The 25,062-nt window shown below is 39.5% G+C and overlaps 1 protein-coding gene across 14 annotated transcripts in view; it reads right to left on the bottom strand.

Moving 5' to 3' along the window:
• CD36 (CD36 molecule) overlaps positions 1 to 25,062 on the bottom strand; it is a 73,704-nt gene that overhangs the window by 5,750 nt on the left and 42,892 nt on the right. For 13 of the 14 annotated variants that reach the window (XM_043497868.1, XM_043497902.1, XM_043497882.1 and 10 more), the window contains 10 exons: positions 19,452 to 19,612; positions 17,466 to 17,610; positions 15,281 to 15,460; positions 13,757 to 13,848; positions 11,953 to 11,999; positions 9,330 to 9,399; positions 6,950 to 7,137; positions 6,015 to 6,133; positions 3,377 to 3,450; positions 347 to 401 (listed from right to left, as the gene is read on the bottom strand). In XM_043497868.1, coding sequence (XP_043353803.1) covers positions 347 to 401; positions 3,377 to 3,450; positions 6,015 to 6,133; positions 6,950 to 7,137; positions 9,330 to 9,399; positions 11,953 to 11,999; positions 13,757 to 13,848; positions 15,281 to 15,460; positions 17,466 to 17,610; positions 19,452 to 19,612 — 1,131 coding nt within the window. Of the gene's footprint in view, positions 1 to 346; positions 402 to 3,376; positions 3,451 to 6,014; positions 6,134 to 6,949; positions 7,138 to 9,329; positions 9,400 to 11,952; positions 12,000 to 13,756; positions 13,849 to 15,280; positions 15,461 to 17,465; positions 17,611 to 19,451; positions 19,613 to 25,062 lie in introns of those variants that run through there. The other variant, XM_038409800.1, reaches the window with a different exon arrangement.

Genomic DNA, 25,062 nt, shown 5'->3' with positions numbered 1-25,062 from the left:
CTGCTGAGGTCAGGTATGAAATAAGAACCTGAGGCCCTAGACTGAGGTAGCTGTGCTCATGCTCACTGAAAGAAACACAGGCAGCTAGGGAGTTTAGGTGCTTACAGTGTTAGGCAGCAGTTGAGTAGGGGTTTTGAGGATGTCAGTGACCCCTCCTGTTGCATTTAGGCATCTAAAGTGGAAGTTAGGTGTCTAACTACTTTTGTGGCTTTAGCTGTAGATGACTAATTTCAGGCAAACAAGACTGAAAACTTTGACTCCGGACTATTTTTTGGTAAATCTCCTAGATTATTTCTAATAAAGATGAAATAATTAGAATGATTTAATAGACTGAAAACATACTAACCTCATTCAGCCAAAGAATAGGAAAGATATAGGATCTTGTAAGTTTTGATAAAGCACTGCAACAAATATTGAAATAAAAAATTGAAACAGCCACAACACATTATCTGCACATTCACAATTTCCATCTCGCAATTTCTCATACCCCTATACTCTACCACTTTGCTGAAATTGACAGGAAGTACAATTTGTATGTGTTCAGGTGGCAAATCTCCAATAAATTCAAACTACAGCATTCCTCTGTAAAAAGTATATAGGTAACTACAGCCATTGGCGCCAACTTTTACTTTTCCCCCAGGGGTGCTCCACCCCCACTCTGCCCCGAGGCCTGCCCCCACTCCAACTCTTCCCCCTAGACTCTGCCTTTGCTCCACCCACCCCTGCCCCACTCCTCACTCTCCATGAGGCCCCATCCACCTGCTGCTTGCTGGTCTCTGCCCTCCCCCAGTCCCCTCTCCAAGCCACTAAACATCTGCCGCTGGTGGATGCTGAGCTCCCACTAGTTTTTTTTCGTGGGTGCTCCAGCCCCGGAGCACCCACGGAATGGGCACCTATGACTATAGCCATTATGCATACCATCCTCCATCTAGTACTCTGGGTATGAGAAAGTAGCTAGATAGATAGTCTGTATGATCATCTATATGTTTATAACATAATTGTTTCTCTCCTACCTTGCCCTTCCCAAATCTGTTTTTCAATTCTATTCTCTTTTATCATATAGTTAGATTACAATCTCTTGTGGGGTCAGAGGTGGCTCTTTGACTGTATTCTAAATGAAATGCATGTACAGTACCTAGAGTGCAATAAGGTTTTGATCCCTGATTGAGGCCTGTGGCTGCCACCACATATAAATAATAATTATGTGCATGTGTACATACAGTGGATAGATTTAAAAGGTTTCTTCCATTTAGAAAGACTCTACTAGCTTGAAGAGTATACTTTATACTTAAAATAGGGACCATGAATGGAACCAGTAGTCTCTTTCAAAATATTAAGTACGTGTGTGTATTTATTAGCACTGATTGGGAACTTTTTAACAAATCATTTTTATCAAAAAATATGTATTTGTTGAAAGTGAAACTATTTGTCAAACAGTGACAAGTTCAACAAAACAGCTGACTCAAAAAATTTGGTAAAAAAAGTATTGAGATTTTTGAAACATCCTATTTTGACAATATGGAACCAGAAAGTTTCCATTTGGGGATTTCAAATAATTTCTTAATTTTACTAAATTTAACATAAAGATAAAGAAAAGAGAAAAAAGGTTGACACTGAAATGAAATTTTTCGAAATTATTGAAGCAAACCATTTTGGATGATCCAAATGAAAAAATGTTTTGGATTTTTGTTTTTCAAAAATGTTTGAGATTTCAGTTTTTCATCATATTTCAAGATAAGAAAACATTTTGAAGCATCAAACATTTTTGTCTGATGGGAAATCCATTTCTCACCTAGCCCAAATATTTGTATATATGCATGCACAATAATGGGATCATTCCAAGACTAGTGCATGTGTATATATTTTTTCCATACAGTTTTCAGTCATAATGACTTTTGTTTTAAATTAAGTTAAATAAAACAATGAAGAACAAAAGTAAAGAGTCTCTTTGAGAAAGCACACTGTGTGTCTCCTGTGCAATGTGCTGCATCAACAGTCTCACAGTATGGTATCCATTATCTTTTTCATTGGCACTAGTTTTGGAATGATTATATTATTCACAATCTCCATATACTATATAATTCTGCTTTTGCTTCTCATCTCATTTATTGTTTATAGATTCATGACATGAATCTAAGTCCTGATACAATGCCCACTGTAGCCAATGAGAGTCTTTCCATTGACCTCAATGGGCACTAGATCAGGCCCCTTGTGCATGCCAGACATTCCCAAGAAATCTGAAATTTGACTTCTATGTGCAAATGTCAGAGTTGAAGGACATTTTTTAAAAAAAATGTAAATATCAGCAAATTTTTTTCAATTAAAAATGGAACATTTATGACATTCACAAATATTTGGGCTTTTTATGAGTTACAGAGCAGGTTGAAATTTTTGGCATTTTGAAATTTCACAAACTGGAAAATATTTAAGATTTTATTTACAAAATTTCACAACTTTTATATTTACATTTATTTCTGATTGCAATGGACTTACAAGCTTGTTAGAAAGTGTTCTAACATTTTATTTCAAAAAGCTTCCTTTGGGTGATAGAAAATACTGAAGTGTAGGAAAAGAATTAGGAACTTGATCTTGCAAGTTGCAGAGCACTCTGGCCTTAATTCAGCAAAACACTTAAGCATGTGATTAATTTTAAGTACCTGAGTAACCTCACTGAAATCAATAGGACTATTCACATGCTGAAAGTTTTGCACATACATGTTTAAGTGCATTTGTAGGATCAGGGCCAAAGTATGTATCATCCTGAAGGGCAGACCCCTAAGTCTCCAGTAATATAATTAAATGATAATTATAAAAATAAATCGTATTCACTTTGGGCTTGATCAATGATTAAGTTCAGAGCCCGGGATGGAAGGGAAATCACCAAGTGAATCTTCTTCTGAAGTCTCAGGGAACACTGAGATTAAGTATTAACTACTGCTTTCATTAATAGTAATATTGTGGGCACAAGTCCTCAACTATTCCTTGTTTCTCTTTACCCCCACCAATTTTCAAGGGACATTCTAACACTCAGAGATCACTAGGGTATAAGGATACCCTCATCAAGTATCCTGTGCCAACTGCTGAGATGTGAGCTGTATAGGAACTATTTCATTCCTTTACTCTACCCAAGGATTTTCCCAATGCTGGGGATCTTCAATGGGTTGGTTTAGGAGTATAAACACATAGATGTCATACTGCAGAACTGAGACACACTATCATAATACTGTCATTATGAAATGTATATTTAATATTTAGGTTATATTTATTGAAACCGTACCAAGCATTTTTGTAGAGCCAGTCACCCTAATTGCAAAAGGGCTAACAAACAATATATTGTACCTATGTTTTAGAAACAAAACACAGAGAAAACACTTACTCGATTTTTGGTGCTGGCTTGACCAGTAAATTTATTTGCAGCTTTTTGGCAAATCGTAACGTAAACCCTGTGGTCTAAAGCCAGAAAGGTAGAAAAGGAGAAAACACAAAATAAAACAAAATAAATAAAACAACCACAATGAATTTAATGCTCGTGATAGTGGACACTACAAGCTTAAGTCTGGAATAGGTACATCAGAGAAACTTGAATTAACACTGTTCATGAACTTGTTTACCATTGGGATTACCTCAAGGGGTCAAAGGGTCATTTCATTCTTCATACCCATTCTGTTCTTGTGTCTTTATTGAGACGACTAGAAAGGTTGTAAATTAATACTAGAGCCATTTTCCATCAGAAAATGCTGATTTGATTAATTCAAAATACTTTGCAGGAATATATCAATTTCATCAAAATTTTTGGCAGGAAATAATTGAAATGTTTTGTTTCGATAAAGACAAAATGTTTCATTCTGATAAGGTGAAAACTAGGGCTGGCCAGAAAACAAGAATTCCATTTCGTGAAAACTGAGGTTTTTGAAATTTCTCTCAGTCTTCATCAAAATGAAAATAATACCACTCAAATTTTATACCCAAAACCAAAAACCAAACAAACAAAACAAAAAAGAGAGAGAGAGAGAGAGAGGCTCTTTGCCCCCAGGATAGCCCCTAGACCTGTGCTCAGGGCGTTCACCATGGACGTGGGAGACCCACGTTCAAGTCCCTGCTTTGTCTGATTTGTACCAAGGACTTGAAACTGCATCTCCCACAACCTAGGGGAGTATTCTGACCACCATGCTATTGACTACTCTGGTCTCACATTCACTCCCCAGAAATCCCATCCTGAACCTGAGAAATGAATACATTGCCATGGAAAGTTTCAATCCCAACCAAAAAAACATTTTGTCAGAAAATTCCCAACTAGCTCTAGTCTAAATATTTCATTTAGACTTCAGCATTTTAATGTTTGTTATATTACATTATGTTATAATGTATAAGCTCAAAATTAAATATTTCTAGATATTTTGTTTTGTGAAAAAAATCCAGGATTTCAACTTTCCATCCTGATTCAGGTCAAAACAAATTTTGAAGTCTCAGATTTTCCATAGGGTGGAATTTCCATTTTTTGACCACCTCTAATTAATAACAATTGCAGAGATTGTTTTTGTGAACATCTGTACCTTAGGAAGATGCATGAGATTCACAACTACTTTCTCAGACACATAGGTTAATCTTAAACTTCATCTTAAAGGTTAAATGTTTTGATATTATCTGTTCAGTTTTCCCCCACTTTAACTTGTTTTTTCAATGATTCAGCCAGGCTCCAATGCAGTATAAAAAGTGTTTAATTGGAAGAATTTGAATAACTGGATTTAAATAATTCAATGGGACTGCTCACATGCTTAAAGTTAAGCACATGCTTTGCGGGATTAGGACCCAAGTGGAGGGAAAATTGAAGCTGATTAAAATCAGATGTTCAACAACAATGTTTATTTAGGGATTTATCACAGTTGCACAGTGTGACAATCAAATGTACTATGGAATCAGATAAACGAGAGGCTTCATTGTTACAGTCATTCACTTGGAAGGCAGAACAGGCTGTACTGCAATTACTTGATCAACTTAATTAAACTGTGAGTATAATTTAGATGAGGTTTACTACTTAATGAAACCAACAAAATCAAAACATGTTTAAAACACAACAAAAATAGATGAGCTCTGTAAGGGATAACTTAGAGCGGAATATAAAAACTTGGGCTTAAACACAATCTTGGGCCAGATCCTTAGCTGGTGCAAAGTAGAGTAATCTCATTGACTTCAGTGGCGTTACACTGATTTACATCAGTTGAAAATGAGGCCTCAATAGATTTTTCACCCACCATGGATGAAATTTTGAAATGTATGGCATACATCTATAAGACCACATGGACGCCACTTTCATCATTGTACATTATACGTACATAGAACAGCGATCACAGAACAAGACAAAGATCGTATTTGACACCATAATTCATAGCAAAGATTGTGGTCACCAAACTGTCATACTATGTGGTGCTACATATGGCATATGGTTACCTAAAAAAGGTCATCTGATCCTATGCTGCTCTACATATCTGTTTATGATTTACAGTTGAGTTGTTTCATGTAGACTGAGAAGTTGAACAGTATTGTGAAGAAATGTTTGTATTTTGTGCTGGAAGAAAGACAATTTGGCAATTTAGAATAGCAAGTAGCAAGTGTTTAAAAAGCATGATCTGTGTAACTTTAATTTATTCCGAGAGCATCTTCAAGTATCCTTTTTTCAGGGAGAGTGTGCAAAACCCGACTCTTGGAACCAAATCTCTCCGAATGTTGATGATCCGAAGAAAATGGACTCTTTGTAAAAACCAAAATCTGACTGAGATTTTGCCAAACCAAACTGACCCCAATCTGTCAACTATAGAGATGAGTCAAAATTAACACTTTTATGTGAGCTGCGAAACTTTGGAGGTCAGAATAAGATTTGATGGGGTTCTGCAGAACCCAAATACCAAGATATGGACTCCTCTGATCATATCTAAAATGAATCAGTATTATAACTACACTGGAAAGCAATACTGTGCATGGTTATCAAGAAACAAATACTATAAATGTTGGCTTACAGGTTCTATATCTAAAAAGGTCTCATGTTCATCCTTATTTGCACTCAATCCTTCAATATTCTCGGACACATCTTCACTTGCATACAGAAAATGGGGAAGTGAAATATACACAGGTTTTCCTATTATAAAAAGACAAGCAAAATTGGAAAGTCAAGTCTTAATTGGTTTCTCTTATTGAAGAACCTCACCTGAGGACATTTTATTTATTTATATATAAATAAATATCTATGATATGCACACAAATATACACATTCATTGTGAAGATTTACTAAACCTAAAGCAGAGAGAGATTCTGTAGTGTCTACCATCCTATTGGTATGTAGATAATTTGCATGAGTAAAATTAATTGCTATTAAAATTACAGCATATGGGCCAAATTCCCAGCTGTAAATTTACTCCAATGGAACTACATTGAGTTAAAACAGCTGCTGCTCTCATCCTATATATGCACATATAGTTATCAAACCATGTATATGAGATTTCATGAACACAGGAACTATGAATGTTCAAAGCTTTTATGCAGTGGATGAAGCTCCTTTTATTCTTCCCCCCCACAGAGAAAAGGGATAATTTAGCCCTGAATGTGTAAATGATATTGAAACTTCCATCTCTCTCGCTCTTCCTTATGCATCTCTCATATTTTTATTTCTTGCATTTGAACCATCACAAAGCTAGATATATAGCTCCATCACCACAGTCTCTGAGCAGCTCTGAAGCATTCATAAATTTATCTTCACAACATCTCATGAAGGTAAAGAAGTATTCAAATTAAGGAATAGATGTTTCAGAGAGATTAAGTTATTTGCCCAGGATCACACAGGAAATCTGTGGCAGAGTCAACAATCTTGAATCCCAGTCTAGTACCTTAACTACAGAACCATCCTTTTCCCCAGGCCAAATGGCTTGTTTGGATTAGTGACATTTTACTACTCTACCTTCTTTGCAGGCGCTAATGTCCAAGACTCCAGATACTGTGCAATTCTTTGATTGAACCTCTTCTGTGCAGAAGCATTTATTTTCTGGAGTTTCGAGTGGAGATGCAAATGCTGCACGAGGAACTGTAAAACGATACAGGGGGATTTCCTTCACAATCTGCTCACTGTCAAATATGCCATAGATAGATCTGAATATAAAAGAGAAATGTTTCATTTGTCTCTAGTTTATATTGTATTTACAGGTGTTTTGGTTGCTAGTACACATTCATGTCTGATGCATTATAAAGATGCCCTACCTTTCTCGTTTTTTGAATGATAAAGTGCTCTTGGCAGCTGCTCAGATAATTCCAGGCTCCCTTAGCCCTGGATTAGCAGTTTGCGGAACTGCCCAGACAATGAACAAGAGTACATGACATTTCCAAAAAAGAGACACAGGTAGTGGTGACTTTATAAATCTCAAGAAAAACTTCCTAACTGTAAGAACAATAGGACAATGGAACAAATTGCTGAGGGAAGTCATGGAACCTCCTTCACCGGAGGTTTTCAAAAAGAGGCTGGATAGCCAGCTATCTTGGATGGTTTCGATACAACCCTCTAGGCAGGGTATTAGACTAGATGACCTTTGCAGTCTCTTCTAGCCCCATGGTTCTATTATTCTATTATATAAAGTACAGAAACATAGACAAAAATATACAGTTAAGTGTAAATGTAGAAACAACTCCTCCCCCAGCAAAGATCTACAGTGCCTGTGGTGTTGGAATGTTTTAAGTCTTTCAGAGTGGTTTCTGCCTGGCTATATACTAGAGAAGTTTTAATGGTATTACTATGTCAGAGGTGTGATTTTTTTAAAGGTATCTTATACTTGTAGAACTTATTTCATTTGGCAAACTGGAATAAGATATACTGATATAAACCCTTTTATACTGATATAGCTGCATCCATGCTTGGGGTGGGGGAAGGTGTTACTGGTGTAGTTACAGCGGCAAAACATTCTAGTGTAGACAAGCTGTTAGAAGAAAGCAGTATTTTGAGTGTTGCCGTGTCCTATATTATGTCAAACATTGCCTTCCCTGACTGCTGAGACTAGGTCAGAATTTAGGGAGACCCTGTGTGGTACTACTAGAAAGAAGCGACTATGATTACTTGATCTGAGAACTAAAGAACCAAACAAGGTCTGTCTGCATCCAACTGCCTGAATGAAGAAACAGTTTCTCTCTTCTTCACCAGGTACATGAAAAGTCTTTTGCTGTCATTGGCATATTTCAGTTTTGGGGTCCAGGCTGCTCCATGATAAGAATTTGATTTATAAACCTTGATCCTTTTTAATACAACTTTTAAAATAAATTATGCATTTTAAAGACGAAAAAGCTCATTCCCGCCACTGAAAATCAAAGTTGAGCCTGCAAATGTACCTCCTGGAAGAATTACACTTCCGTTCCCTTTAAATCTATTGAGCAGTGTTTGTAACTATCCCACTGGAGTATTCAGGGACATTGTATGGCAATAGCAGAAAAGACAGACTGAAAAGAAAAACTGCAAGGAGATTTATTAATTTTTTATTATGTGTTTATTTATTTTGGGTAATACGTGTCATATTCTGAGAGAAAGCAGTTTGGTGTATTTAGCTATGAAGGATGAAATACATGCCTCTACAGCTGGCCTGTGCATCAGTTAAGCTCCACATAAGCCCTCAAAATAATGCTTAAATACCTCGTGCCAGCCCTACCTGTGGCAGTGAGTCTCAGAGGTTGGGTCTGTAGATTGGCTCATAGGACTCATGCTATGGCACTAAAAATAGCTGTGTAGACCTTTTGAGCTGAAGCTTGGGCTCCGACACTGAGGGTGGTGGATTTCTAAGCCTGAGCTCCAGCCTGAGCCTAAGTGTCGAACACTGCTATTTTTAGCACTGTAGCGCAAGCCCAAGTCTGTAGACCCGGGCTCTGAGACTCACTGCCATGGCTGCTGCTTGTCATGTAAATGCAGCCTACAGGTCAAGTTCTGCAACCCTAATACTGAGTACTACTTGTATGAATAGTCAATGGGCCTGAGTCTCCATTCACGTCTACCACTGTAACTCTATGATCTTCAGTGGAGTTACTCCTGAATTACACCAGTGCAAAGGATCAGAGATTAAGAGGCATTGCAACTACTCACTGCTTAGTACAACTAAGGGTGGCAGAATCAGGCTTTAAGTAGCCAATCATGAACACAGCAAATTCATATGGTTAAAGCCAAAGGTTTGTTTATTGAGTTGCTTCAATGACCCGAGACCAAGCAGAGCAATTTCAGCAACTGTCTTAAATAGTTTTTCAAAGAACATGATTTTTGGTGAACACACATAGGAATATGAGCACAATATGGATATCTCCAAGTGTCCTACCTGCAAATATCGGAGGAAAAGAAGCGCAGGATCTGGTCCTTCTTTACAAAAGGAGGAAATGATGCACCATCTGTGGATGAAATAAAATAAGAGCGTGAATGCAATTCTACTTTTATGACATGAGATCGTTGATAACGCCACACTCAGCTGTGGTCTTTTCCATACTTTTAGGACAAAGAAAGACAAATCTAGTGCTTGCGCACACAAAGTTTTATGCAAGGTAGTGGCCAAGTCTTGTTTTCTGTTATAGGCCTAATTTTGGAACCCTCTCTAAATAAGTCCTTTAATCTTAAATTTGGCACATATAGTCTGTGGCGAGCAGGCAATATCTTTAACAAAGATGAGGGTATGTGCCATAGAAGATATGGGGCACAGAAAAGTACTAATTTTGGCTCCCCGCTGCCTAGTAGATTCAGCTCCAGGGTTTACGTAGCTAGAAGGGTTGAGAACTGATTTTCAGAGATGAACAACCTATTGACTTAACTGGAATTATGGATGCTCAGCACTTATAAACATCATAGCCCTAGGCTTTTGAACATGGGTTTCTAACTACATATTGACTCAATATCCACCTCCACCTCCCTCTGAAGATGGCTCCTGCCCAGCAGGATGCTGTAACAAACCTCTAACCAGTTCATTCTCTGGAGCCTGTAACAGCTTCTATTTAGGTTTTATACAGCACCCATCACAGAGTTATAAATGCTTCTCTGGTATCTTAGCATCCTCAGCCTAGATGACAGGAGCAAGGAGATTCTCTTACAGACCATCACTCGACCTTTGTTATCTGCAGGGGCTTTTCTCATACAAGCCCAGATTCCATCCAGCCACATGTCTGTGTGCTATTCCTAAATCCTGACAGCCTAGGAAATGGCTTGGCAAAACCTGACTGACTTTCAAATCCTTGGATGAGAATGTTGCCTATGGTGTTTAATTTAGTTATCCAAACACTTCATTTTATCTAGTAAGGGAAAACAGCTCCACCCCGTGATATGAAAGTCCAAAAGAAAAGGAGGAATTCTTGCCATACAGAACTCTGATTTGCAGTTGGCCTACCTGAACATAGTGCTTGTTGTGACAACAAACTGAATATCCACTAAACACTGAGTTGGATCACACAGTGACTACTAGTCATCTCTGGAGGCTGCTAATTTTACTGTTAAAAATCTTGTTCTTTTGCTAGAGCACTGGGAATTTAAAAGGCAAATATAGAGTCCTTTGACAGTTTAATGCAAGGAAGCCTTCCTCTTTAAACCAGTTACCACAGTTACATTTCATTCTAGGATGAGGACAGATTAACAACCATAAAAGGGACAAAGAAAAAGAATTAGAACAGACACAATCAGTTCAGCTCCATCTCTGGCTACAAAATACTTTCCCTCATTCTCCATATCCTCTCAGATACAATACCTGACTAAGAAGCAGCTCTCACAGGTGTTGACAGGATTTTAGGGTCCTGTTTAATTCTCCAAGGTCATAATCTCTCTTGAACAGCCATTATGAATGTATATGTAAAATCCTTTTTATTCATCAAGCATGGGTTGATTAACTTCAGTTTATACCACACCAGAGCCACTGAATCCATTTACCAGAAAATGCATATAGTCTACAGTCTGCAAGCCTGATTTCACCATTGCAAGGAAGGAAGAGCAAAACAAAAGGCTGAGAATGGGGGAAAGGTTCAAGTCAAAGACGAAAGAGATGAAGAAACGTCCCAGGAGCTAAGAATACTGCTTAACAAATAATCACTAGGACAGACTGCAATGAAGCATCAATTCCTCCTGACTCAGCCTTCATAAGAAGCTTAAGCACTAGTAAGTTGTTATCATATCTGAATCACTTGTGTGTGCTTTACTGTAAGGAGAATGCTCTATTCTAGCTAGTACAGTACAGTACAAATAAACCTGCTTGTTTTCACACTCTCTCGCTTCAGACCTATTGGGAAGAGAACTGCAGGTGCACACAACATGCAAGATAAACTGTTCAAAGTTTGTTGTGTCCCCTTGTGCTATTGCTAGCGTGGAGTATCACTGGATTAATTTCTTGGCCCTCTGCTCCTTCCTATCTACCTTCTCCCTTTTGGTCATCTTGGTCTATCTTTAATCTTAGCTATTGCCTTTACGATGACAATGATAACACAACTGTACATACATTTTGACACCTCCATGTCCACCCTTGCTACTTGTTTTGACCAAATGAATTTGTGGCTTCATCTGAACTTCCTTCATCTAAGTGCGTCAAAGAGAGAAACATTACACATATCCTCCAATGTAACGCTGTATCATCAGACCCCCCCTTTGCCGCTACTGTCCATGTCTATAACACTTTTACTATTGCAACAGCCTTCTCTATGGCTTCCACAAGCCCAGGCTCACCAGATTGCAGCATCTGTAGTATAATATTTTCTCTAGTATAGTTTTCCGTGAGTGCATTACTTAACTCTTTGTAGCATTTTGGGACTCAGATTGTATTCATATATTACACAAAAAGAAATCTATGCTGCATTACACTGTTCACACAATTAAAAGGGAAAATACTTTCTGCGGCCCATAGTGCTTTCACTAAGTTGGTCATTCTCTTATGAACAGAGAGAGAGAGAGAGAGAGAGAGAGAGAGAGAGACTCACCTGTTCCATTGACCATGTCACACTGGCCAGCCCAGATGGAAAGAGTGCTTTAACGAAAAACAAAAAACAGTTTCTGGTCATGCCACATTCCATGTATTGTTTAATGTAACCTATTTCAACCTAATTAGCTACATAGGCCCTGCTATGTAGTTGCAATCATTCACTGCTGAAGTACGGCCTATGTAACTGAACAGGGATGCTTTCAAAAGAGAGAAGTCTCCTCCTTGATGCAGGGGGCTGTTGTTTTGGTTTTCAGTTCAGTTGCAGAATGTTACAGAGTTAACCACTTCACTTGCTTTTCTCATAGAGGTTTTGGGCCTGAATCTCCTCATAAGAAGAACATAAGAATGGCCATACTGGGTCAGACCAAAGGTCCATGCAGTCCAGTATCTTATCTACCGACAGTGGCCAATGCCAGGTGCCCCAGAGGTAGTGAACCTAACAGGTAATGATCAAGTGATCTCTCTCCTGCCATCCATCTCCACCCTCTGACAAACAGAGGCTAGGGACACCATTCCTTACCTCAGTTATACCATTATAGCTCCACTGACTTTACTGTAACTATTCATGATGTAAATGTAAGGAGAAAAGGGCTCTGAATTTGTTCTTCCTTTGCATGCTGTTTCCTTTCATCTGAAATAAATGTAATCTAAGCTGAAAAGTGCACATTTTGATCTTTGCAAATAGGGAAACATAATGAAGAAATCTGACGAGATTCCCTGGTTAAAAAGAAAAGCACAAAAGGCTCAATGGCCACTTATGGAAATAAGAATCCCGGTTTACTGAAATGGCAGTCTTTGAAGTGTAGGTACAAAAGTTTCAACAGTATTTTTATTTACATGCTATTGAATCCACCTGTTTCCTAACTCTGGTAGGATATTTGGTAGTGTATAGAGACTTGTCTTAAACAGAGTTCAGGTGACATGGACTATATGGACTTAAACATGTGCTTCATAAATATTCACTACCAAAACCAAATTTTCTAGATGAAAAATATAAACAATATCTATGAAAACAAATGGAATGGAAAATCTCTAAATTTCCACACAACCTAAACAATCCTTCCACTAGTTGTTCTTCTTGTAACTCTCTGTGAGAAGGCCTGACAGATCATATTATTTTGGGGACAAAGGAATAATAAAGATTGCTGTTAGATACAAAAGCCCCGTATCTTCCTGTGTCTCCTGTGACAGTGCATTAGAGCAGTATTTAGATGTATGGACATGGACAGAATTCACAATAGTTACAATTGACTTCTCCAGAGCAGGCAATTCACAAGGATCAGCAGATTAATCTGCCCCCCCACCCCCGATTTGCTTTACCAGGTTTGTTTTATATTGTAATGGATGATGATCACTGTCTAGTGTTTCTATGACTTTCTAACTTTAATGGCTCCACAATGAAGTAGTTACTTGTTCAATGCATTGAAGAAGGTGCAAGAATAGAAAGCAGTGGCAATTTCTTTTGATATTTTTATCTGGCCAAACTGTATTCGATCATATCCTGTGAAACCAGTGGAATAGGGAAGGGGATTAATGGGATCCAATCACTTGCAAGGGAAAACAGCAGCAACTCGTTAGATTACACTATCCATAACTCCCCGAAATTAAGGCCATAAAGGAGCCATGGTGGAGTAAAAGAGAGAATATGGTTTTACTGATCCTAGACCTTATCCAGCATTCATTGAAGTAAATGAGAGTCTTTCCAATGAGTACAATGGGCTCTGAATCAAGCCTGTAATGTCTTTTATAGAGTCACGCATAAAGAATATGCACATTTCTCTTATAAACAGTACTTATGGTACCTTTTGTTTTTATAGGATTGAATTATTGCAGTTTTGCTTATGTCATCTTTCCCATTAAAGACTCTGTACTGTCCATCAGATGTGCCATTATACTGTAAAAGACACAAGAACAGAGAACAACAGTTTAGTTTTACCGCTCTCAGGACTTTTAGTGAGATCATATATGAATAATCGTCCTTTATGTTCTTAACCTCTATGGACTTTATGCTTTCTTCTCTGTGCAAACATCAGGTGTGGGGTTTTGTCCTCATACATTTTGGAGTTATGGTTGGGATGGAGATTTTGATGTTTGAAATCACCGATTTGTTAACGCTAATAGCAAACAGAAACTAAGAACCTGATTCAGCAAAACACTTCAGCATGTGCTAAAATTGATAAACATGAATAATTCCATGGGGACTTAACTAGCCTCAGTTTAAGCACTTGAATTAAGTGCTTTGCTAAATTGGAGCCTAAAGAGTCAGATCCTGGCCCCAGTGCATAGGTGCACTAGTGTGGAGAGACGGTATAAAGTATTTCTTATTATCTAAGCATCTGGGAAAGATTCCACCCAACTAAGTGCTAGAGGAAAGACTAGGAAGGTGGATCTCTTCCCATATCTGTGGGTACCAGCCCATCTGGCTAGTACAAATTTTGCTATCTGCTGACATGTTGGCTGGGTATCTATCTTTCTCATAGTAGAGGAGCAGACAAATACATAGTAATTCCCAAAGGTATTCTAGCGACAGGACACTTTCTCCAACTCTAGCCACCTACACACTTATCCTTGAAATGTTTGGATGGCTTAGACCTATGCCACTCTGCCTCGCTGCCCCTCTCCTCCCATCCTTGACTGTGCCACGGTGTAACAAAACAGCAGAGAAGCTCTCTGCCCCCACTTCCAAACCATCGTCATCAGAGACTCCATTCCTGAAACAGAGTCCACACACACATGGACTCTTGCACAGAGTCCCTGCGACTCCAGTGGGACTCTGTAAAGAAGCAGGGTCCACATGTGGGGGTATTTTTGCAGGATCAGGATCATATGGAATGGTGTTGATGCTCTCTAGTCACTTCCATTGATTATGGCCATTTCTTTCCTCTTTTTGCTTCCCATGAGAGAATGTCAATATCTGTGAATAGTGGGACATATTAAGGTATGTCTACACTGCGTTTTAAAACCCCCGGCAGTGCATCTCAGAGGAAGGGTCTACTGAATTGGGATTGCACCATGGTGATGCAAACAGCAGTGTAGACATTGAGACTCTGGCTGCAGCTTGGGCTCTGAAACCCAGGCCCCTTCCTGGTTGTCAGAACCTGAACTCCAGGTCAAGCCCAAATGTCTACACATTTTAGCACCCTAGCACAAGCCCCACAAGCTTAGATTTTATGGACCCGGTCTCTGAGACTCACAGCCGCAGGTTTTAAAAGGCAGTGCAAACTTACCCTTACGTGCTATCTCCCTAAACTGCCACTGTCAGGGTGTCCAAGTCTCTTTCCACAGAACATTCACTAAGGGTGTTTCTCCTCACAGATTTTACTTACAGGGTAGAAGACACCAATTGTTTGCTCCACAGGAAATAGCACTTTCTTTAAGAATGGGTCTTCATAGCCCCAAAGAATTTCTTTCACACTTCTGGTTTGTAGCATGAACGATTTAGATGACTTGATCCATGTATTTAGTAATATCTGTACAAAAGAGTTTTGATACATGGCAGGTGCAGCCTGCAATAATAATAGTACCAACAGTTAGTATAATCTGGCAGACACATTCAGTGCCAAAGAAGATGTATTCATTATTATCACTTATATATGTGTACTGGGGGACAGATTTGGACTGGGACTAATGAGGCTGTGAAGTGGAGTAAGGCGATATAAGGAGACATTTCCCTAGCCCTCTGCATAGCCTGTGCAGAGCTCAAGTTAAGACATGAGGCATAAGAGCAAGCTGTTCAGATCACTGCTCCCACATTGCAAGAAAGCGGGTGGGACGGGTGCACAGAGGGTTCGGGACTGGGTAGAGCTTTCAAGTTAGCATATGCTTTGTGGAATTAGGGCCTTGATATGAATTTAGGTGCTTAACTTTGTGCATACACGTTCAAAAATATTAGCCTTGATTAACATTGCTAAAGCACCTGGATGCTCTCAATTGAAAGGAGCTACGTTTATTTAGTTTGGAATTAGAGCTGTTTTTAAAAAAAACACAAATTTGTCATACACACCCAAATATTGTCTCCTTTTGGTCAATAAACATTGAAATTCAAACATTTTCAAATGCAGAATGTAACCATGCTGCTACTAGCATTATTATTACAGGAGCTCCTCAAGGTACCAAACAGCATGAAGGCCGCTTTTTTAAAGTGCTGTATAAAGACATAGCCAGAGAGTCCATAGTAGCTTGGATAGATAAGACGATGGGTGGGGGAAACAGAGTGTTGTTATCTCATTGTACAGATGGGGAACTGAAGCACAGAGAAATCAAGCGCAGGTCATAGACAGTCTGTAGAAAAGCTGGAAATTAAACCCACATCTTGACAGTGCCAGTCCAGTGCCTTAGCTACAGGACTATCATTTGACTCCTGATTCTTCCTCTCTGAATTGCACAGCATCAAGCATACTAGTGTTTGTAATAATAATAATAATAATAATAATTAATAAATGGTAGTTGTTTTAATAAGGGGCCGTTTCATAGCATCAGTTTTAAAGGAAAAGGAGTACTTGTGGCACCTTAGAGACTAACAAATTTATTAGAGCATAAGCTTTCGTGAGCTACAGCTCACTTCATTGGATGCATCCAATGAAGTGAGCTGTAGCTCACGGAAGCTTATGCTCTAATAAATTTGTTAGTCTCTAAGGTACCACAAGTACTCCTTTTCTTTTTGCGAACACAGACTAACACGGCTGCTACTATGAAACCAGTTTTAAAGGAGTTCTGCTTAAAATCTGGAGACAAGATAATAATGCAAATTATTTGTCTTAACTCAAGATAATTCAGGAACAAAGTCAAGAGCCAATACGAAAATGCATTTATAGCTTCAGTCAAAGCCGAATGTTCTAATCATATGAAAATACACAAATAATTCAGGCGGACAGAAACAAGTAGAGTACCACTTTACAGATCAGGTCCTAGGCTTCTTGGGCAATGTGCTTTTTCTTAAAAGGACTGTGATCTCAACGGGATTGGATGGCTCAGGGGACATTACCACATTGACACTAATTGTAGTAGGGAGGCCAAGTATAGAATGAGCATGGGATTTGTTCCAGCCTCTCCCTCCAGAGCAGGGTTGAGGAGACTGCCAGAACAGGAGGTAACACCCGCAATGCACTGCTTGAACTGTATTTTGGATAGAGAGAGAGCTCCAGTCTCCAAGATAATCAGTTTAGTTTCACATTAAAACTGGCCAATAAACTCCTCTTACCCTTTGTGAATAAATCCCACCTGAAAAGTTTTGCTGCTGGCTTTGTGTTTTGTTGACACTAATCAATCCCTGGGCCTGACTTGCATTGACACTAAGAGCACGGTACATCAAGAATGTAAAGGAGCCTTAAATTACATGTAATACATGCCCACTTTCAAGCTGCTTTTACACTGCCAGAGTGGTACAAAGAATCGAGCCTCCTGTGTTTTAGGACAATGGAGCAGTTTTGTTATGAGCTGTAAATTCTCTCCTTTTGCCCTTAATCCTTCAATACCCAAGATGGGATATTATTGTTTCCTTTCTTTACTTACAACAACAGCAAGATTGATGCATGTAAAGGTGTCGTTTTCTGGCCCAACTGACATATCAGGCTCAAAGCGAACAACATTTGGCAGCATATAGGACACGGTGTAGTCAGGATGTTGAGTGATATTTTCTTTGGGTAAATATCGCATCCTTAAAATACAAAAAAGAAAAACAAAACCCAAGCATAGTTTAACGTTGATTTTAGAGCCAGAAGGCTTACTGGACCTGACTAGAGCTGGTTTCTCTTGTTTGAAAAGTTGCTGAAAAGTTTTCCTGAGGAATTTCAAAACTTTCTCAAGGAAAATTTGCGCCATTTTCTAACTTGCTCTAACTGTAATAGTGAAAAGATTGTAAAGATGTCCCTTTTGGGGAACACCTGCACCGCAGCCAGACGTGTGATAGCAGCATGTATAGATATACCAATGCTGTCTTTAATCTTGGTAGCTCAGGTACCAATAGTAGAGAAGACATGGCAGCGCTGGTTTCGTTGTGGACTAGAAGCCTAAGTAAGCACCCATAGTCCCAGGTGGGCTTGTACACCTCTCACTGAAGCCCATGCTGTCCTAGTTTCACTGCTATTGGCATCTGTGCTAACTAGATTTAAGCTAGCTTGGGTATACCTACATGTGCTGCGCTCAGACACCCCAGCTGCACTGTATATACAGTCTTAGAATTCCAGGAGTATCTGTGAAAATACCATGGTTCCTGTGAATACCATTTTTGCCTCTTCAGTAATTTCCTCAATGCATGATTAGATAGTCCCCCGCCACACACACACTATTTGGATGGCAACAAATATTATTATGCAGCTCTTCAAGTTTTGATCTGAATTAGTTGGAGTTCATCATATCATACACTGTTCAGGTTCTCTGATTGGATAAACCTCTCTCATGTGTTCAGGGAGGTCAGTAGAAGCTATTATAATTTGTTTTCCTAGGCCATTATGTAGGAGGGAGAGTGTGTCCCCAGAAGACACTGAGGTGGAAGAGGCCTGTCGCCTGTAGTGAATTGGACATAACGACATGACTAAAGTTTAGGGTGACCAGAGGGCAAGTGTGAAAAATCGATATGGGGGTGGGGGGTAATAGGATGCCTATATAAGAAAAAGTCCCCAAAATCGGGACTGTCCCTATAAAATCAGGACATCTGGTCACCTTACTAAAGTTAATTATGTACTTACATGCTTTGCTGAATAGGAATGAGCTGCTGAATTTGGGCCTTGGTAAACAAACTTGGGAAAAGGAATATTTTGGTGGTTTAAGTTTTGCAGACTACATTAACAGTACTTGTGAAGCTTCAGGGCCAACATTTTAGCTACAGACACAACAGCGTTGCCAACTTTCTCTCAACTTTATTGTGAATCTCACCATAATTGATGCTTTTCTTAAAGCATTATGTCCCGGAGTTATATGAAGATGTGAGAATTCCAGTGGTCTTTTTTTTTTTTTTTAAAGAAAGCTTCTAGCCCTGACAGTTGCAGAGAAAAGCATGGAAATGGGACCTCTAAAGATTCACAAACCAGGAGACAAATCAAAACAATGCAACATTAATTATTTTTTAAATTTTTTATGGTTTTTAAGCCAACCTCATGATTTTAGTGGTCCCTAGTCTGGATATGCTTGGTGTTGGTAATACTACAACAGGTACATCCACAAAATGTGGGTTCCCCTGTCATGCCTATAAATCCCCAAATGCTTTCAGGCCTTGATCCAGCATGCCTAATCCCAGGCTAGATCAGGGCATCAAGCAAGCTTTCCCACATAAAAATCATATTAATTTGCATTTCACCTCTTATTTATATGTGCCTTTACCCAATTTGTGCACATGAATGTAATGTGGTTGTGTGTGCAATGGGTGTATGCAGATTTTAAGGCATACCTGTTATGTCTGTAGCTCTTTCTCATGGACAGTGTCTCATTCAGAAGAACTTTCAGTAACTTTTACAATAGTCCTAATATGGCATATAGCATATTTTGAAAGCGTTTGCCTACCTGTATGTGTAAGGTCCAATTTGCTTGAGTATTGGCCGTGATCCATTGTTCATCACTTCCAGAGGATTTTGCACATCATAGAACCAAAACTGCCTGTAAACAGGACTTCCTGGCACAACCCAGTTTTCGTAAGCTATTGTACCATTTTCGATGACATCTTCCTGTAAGCACAAAGCGAAGCTAAAATTAACCACAGCAAAATCGTTGCTCTCAGCATTCCAGGATAGAGAGGAATGATGTTAGGGCAGTAGCCTAGAACACACGTATTGAACCCCACTTTCCCTATTCTGCCTCAGACTTCCTTATGATCGTGGGTAAGTCACTTACCACTCTCTGCGTTTCTGGTCCCCAGCTGTAAAATGGGGAGAATAGTACTAAGTCACAGAGGCATTGTGAAGTAAAACATAAGATAATGAGGCACTCAAATACAATAATGATGGGTACCTAAGGGTATGTCTACACTGCAATTAAACACCTATGGCCAGCCCATGTAAGCTGACTCGGGCTAAGGTACTCAGGCTAAGGGGCTGTTTAATTGCAATATAGATGTGGGCAGTGATGAGCTGCCAAAAGCTGAAGAACCAGTTCCTTCACTCACTCCAGGTCTTCGGCGACACTGAAGGACCCGCCTTCGAAGTGCCGCCGAAGACCCGGAGCGAGTTAAAGACCCACTGCCGAAGTGCCACCGAAGACCCAGAGCGCCATCGGGTGAGTAAAAATTTAAAAAGGGATTTTCAGGGGAGCCTCCTTAGCTGAGAGCTCAAGTGGGCCGGATAGGACAGTCCTGCGGGCCGGATGTGGCCCGTGGGCCAGAGTTTGCCCACCCCTTTAACAACTGGTTCTAAACCAGCTTCAAAATTTAACAACTGGTTCGTGCGAACCGGTGCGAACCAGCTCCAGCTCACCACTGGATGTGGGGGCTTGGACTGGAGCCCAAGCTCTGGGACAGCCCCCTGCACAGCGTCCCAGAGCCCTGGCTCCAGCCCATACATGAATGTCTACTCTGCAAATAAACAGCCCCTTAGCCCAAGCCCTGCAAGCGTGAGTCAGCTAATACAGGCCAGACATGGGAGTTTAATTGCAGTGTAGACATAGCCTAAGTTTAGCCTTTTGTTAAACAGATGGAAAAAAAACCCCGAATCTAGCAACATGGGATAGTAAAGTATCTGCAAACGGATGGCAAAAGCCATTTCATCATTCATATGAGGCTTATGGCAACCTTTTCTGATGAATTTTTAAAAACAGTGGTCTGGCCAGACTATGGAGTCAGATGTACATGAGGATATAATCTGGTCACTGATGTAAGTCATCAAAAACCTGATAGAACTCCCAGTGAAGTCAATGGGAACCTTACCATTGACTTTAATGGGAGTTAGCTTAGTTAGGTTCCAATACCACATCCATTGAGTATTCTGGACAAGAAAGTTTAAAATATAACTAAACTATCCTTAGCATATTGTTTAAGAAAATCTTTACCTGTGCCTATTGTTCAATGAAGGAATCAAGCTTTAGATATTCAGTAAATTATTTTGCATATAGCAAAGACAAAACTACTTAGCAAAGAGCTGACTGAATTTTCAGTTTGGTCATTGAACCAAAAAATAATTAACAAAAAAATTATTTTGGGTCAACCCAAAATGGATTTTTTTCCTGCAATGTTAATTAGTTAATTTGCAGCACCCACACTAGCTGTAGAAACTAAAATGCTTGGTATCAGTTCAGAGTGTTGTAAAAGAAAGAAGGGGCTTTTGGGTGAAACTTCTCCAGATTTTCTTTGCATCACAATTTTTTCCATTTTGAGCTTGCCCAGCACAAACCAGAACTGCGTAAAGAAAGAGTGGCAGCCATTAGGAACCACTTCATTTAGAAGTTGCCTTAGAGAGCGCTACAGAAAGAAGTTGCTTAAAATAACTGCTTTGTGTAAATACAGCCAGTTTGTACTCTGATACTCTGATTCATAAATACACTGGTGATAGTTTAAAAGCCTGGGCCTGCTGTTTGAAGCTCTGCAGTAATTTATGTGCACAGATATTTGTGTGAGAGGGAACAGAAATGCAGCAGCAACAGATCTAACTTTTCAGATTGTGCTCTTGCATGGAGAGTCTGAGTCAGCAAAAAAACAAACAAACCCTGAAACAAAATAAAATGGAACCTTTAATATTGTGCAAGCCCCAGAAGGCCAGGGATGCTGGCACAGCAATATATTAATCCCGGGGAAAGATCAACCTTCCATTATGAGGCCATTTGCAGGAGAGGTAGGCCAGCACAAAGGCACCTGAGGGTCCTGAGATTTCAATAGAACACCAGTTCCCAAGGGTTTCTCAGAGGAGGAGTGCCTTAAGGTTAATAATTGTCTTCATATTCTTGCTCAGGGGAAAAAGTAGGGAATCCTGGTTACGATGTTCATAGAGAGTTCCCCGTATGACCAGGAGAAGGGAGTTCATGTAAGTGCTGTACAACTCCCTCTGCTCAGAATTGAGCTGTTGCCTGTATTCATCATCCTCTAGGACTCGAGGTGATTCACCTGTGGGGATTCAGTCCTGACCCCATATATACCTGCCATTCTTTTCATTTGTAGAACAGATAGAGCAATGGTTTACAAACATTTAGTGCTGAATCGTCACACTGGCCCTTCCCAGCTCCCAGGAGCTAGGTACTCTGCCAACTTTGCAGAAGGGTAGACAATGGCAGAAAGGTTAAGTGACTTGACTAAGGCCTGGTCTATGCACAGTTTTTTACTAGTATAACCATTTCAGAGAGGGTTGTGATCATTAAACTAGTACAACCCCTGGTGTAGTCACAGTTATACCAATATAATGGCACCTGTACCAGTATAACTACATCCACTAGGAAGGTCGTACCACTCTCATTATATCGTATAGTTAAAATAGTCTGATTTTTGACTAAAGAAACTGTGTCAGAGCTAGGATTAGAATGCAGGAGTCCCTTGCTTTCAGCCCCACGTTTACTACACAATGCCAAGCTACTTCTCATGCTATTAGGCTGTATCTAAGAGGCCACACTGGCTTCGCTGCAGCATCAAGCTAAGAGAAATCTGGCGGAGGTTCTAGCCCCATAAAAGGCAGGCTGTGGTTATATCGTCACTGCCAAAAAAGGCATGTTTTTGACCACGGGATAACGAATGCACATTAGCTCTCTTGCTAAAATCCTAGTGGAGATAAAGCACTTGTAATTTTTGCCATGATATAGCTCAGCAAACGCAATACTATATGTTCACCCATGGTTGACGTTGCCTAGTTAACCTTATGGTAAAACTACAGGCGCCTAATCTCCACTAGCATTTTACAGCAGAGAGCTAGCACGCATTATTTATCCCATGGTAATACCTCACCTCTTTTGGCAGTGAAGTCAGAGCCTCCGAAGCACTGCATACCAAAACCACTAACTGGTCTGTTCTCCCTCCAAGAACACATGGTGACGGATTTCAGTAGGTCTGAAAATCCAGCCCTTGTGGCTAGAGGGAATGGGGGAGTTAACAAAGCAGAAAACGTTAATCTTTAGGGACTGGACATCAGTTTGTATTTTCAAAGGAGCCTTTGCAAGAAAAGGGCTAGAGATTTCTTTTTTTACATGAAAGCTGGGATTGTCCTTTACATTCAGACTCTATCAGAACTAGGGCTAGAGGGCACGGCTGGGGACTTTGCAGATCACAGAGATCAGCTCACCACATTCTCCATTGTCTTATTTTCTTGGCTGGCCTTTACAATGAAATGTCAGACAGTGACTCCAGGCTTTGGCTATATCTCGGTAGTTTCTTCTATCTCTCATATTTGTCAGCTCAAATTAAGATATTGGGAAATCAAGTGCAACCCACAATATGCTTTCCAAGTGCTTGATTGCTATCCATGATAAATGGATGAGACTCCACAGACTGAGATAAATTCATATACTTTAAGGTCAGAAAGGACCATCATGATCATCTAGTCTGACCTCCTGCACATTGCAGGCCACAGAACCTCACCCACCCACCCCTGTAACAGACCCATAACCTCTGGCTGAGTTAGTGAAATCCCCAAATCATGATTTAAAGACTTCAAGTTACAGAGAATCTACCATTTACAATAGTTTAAACCTTCAAATGACCCATGCCCCATGCTGCTGAGAAAGGGAAAAAAAAAACACCTCAGGGTCTCTGCCAATTTGACCCACGGGAAAATTCCTTCCCAACCCCAAATATGGTGATCAGTTAGACCCTGAGCATGTGGGCAAGACCCACCAGCTAGACACCCGGGAAATAATTCTCTGCAGTAACTCAGAGCCCAGATAATTTCATATAGAGGAGGTCGGGAAATGATAATTTTTTCTTGCAAAAACTTTCAATACAAATATATATATATGTATATATATATATATATATTTTTTTTTTCTTTTCGTGCACATTTTTCTTGGAAAATATTTTGGGTTTGCATTAAAAAAAATCAGACTTTGAACATTCTTATTTAAAAACTAAAATCCAAAATTTTTTGACAAAAGCTGATTTTTTTCTGCAAATATTTCCATTTACTCAAGAAGCCATTTTCCCCCCAAAATACATTTCAATGGAATTTTTTTGACCATTTCTAATATCACATTTATTGATTATAGTGTGTTGAACACAAGATTTAATGCTTCTGTAAGGTACTTGTCACAGGATTAAATTCTCTCCATGGCCTAAATGTGAAAAACCAATGGGACCTTAACTCACTTACTCCTAGATTGAACCTAACCCTTTTATCTCCACCTTCCATAGGTTAGCTAGCAGAGAAAAATACAGGGAATTATGAGAATCAAAAGTAATGGGGATTGGCTTAATTTTGAAGCCTCACAATAATCAAATTGATATGTTTGGTGATGAAAAAATTAAAACAAGGGAAGTTGCTGTTTGGCAACATCTCTGAACAGGCCACCAAAAGATGCTGGTTTCTGGGCAGCTCAAGATGCCCACGTTGTGAGTACCTCAGGCTGTAGCAAAGCTACCATTGGCCTATCTCAGCTTTGTCACACACCTGGCCATTTTATGAGTATATCGGCTGCCTTGTGGAACGGAAAATGTGCATTCGAAATTCTGTAAAACTATATCAAATATATTCCCAGGGAAAGAATAATTCTCAGGGTTATGTTTTCTACCTAAAAGTAGTTTGCCTTAATTATTTACTACTTTTAAGTGATGACGACAATGATGAGGCTTATGTAGATTAAAGTCCTTATTCAGGCTTTATCAGGACAAATCGTGCAGTCCTTTTTCAGTCTCTGCATGTGAAAAAACTTCTATTGGAGTCAACAAAGGTTTGTTATTAGTTAGGTCCTGACTACGCACTACAGGATTAGGTCTCTTATTACTACTTATTATGTATAGAGCTGTGTGTGGCTCAAAGCCAGGAGTTTAGTTAGTATCACTGATATGGACAGGCAAGCAGGGCCCAATTCTCCTACCAAATACACTGTTGTTAATCAGGTGGCATCCCTTCCCACCAATATAAAAGAGAGGAGGATCAGGCCTACGCTAGATAATAGATAGGCAGAGAATCAAACTGCTGCGTACCGTAATCGTTATCACTGATCGGTTTATTGCTTCGGATGCAGGAAATTAATCTTGGCAATATGAGTCTTG

This window comes from Dermochelys coriacea, chromosome 1, assembly GCF_009764565.3.
Source record: "Dermochelys coriacea isolate rDerCor1 chromosome 1, rDerCor1.pri.v4, whole genome shotgun sequence".
NCBI lineage: Eukaryota > Metazoa > Chordata > Testudines > Dermochelyidae > Dermochelys > Dermochelys coriacea.
The sequence above is the reverse complement of the archived record's forward strand: the minus strand, read 5'-3'. Positions and strand labels throughout refer to the sequence as shown.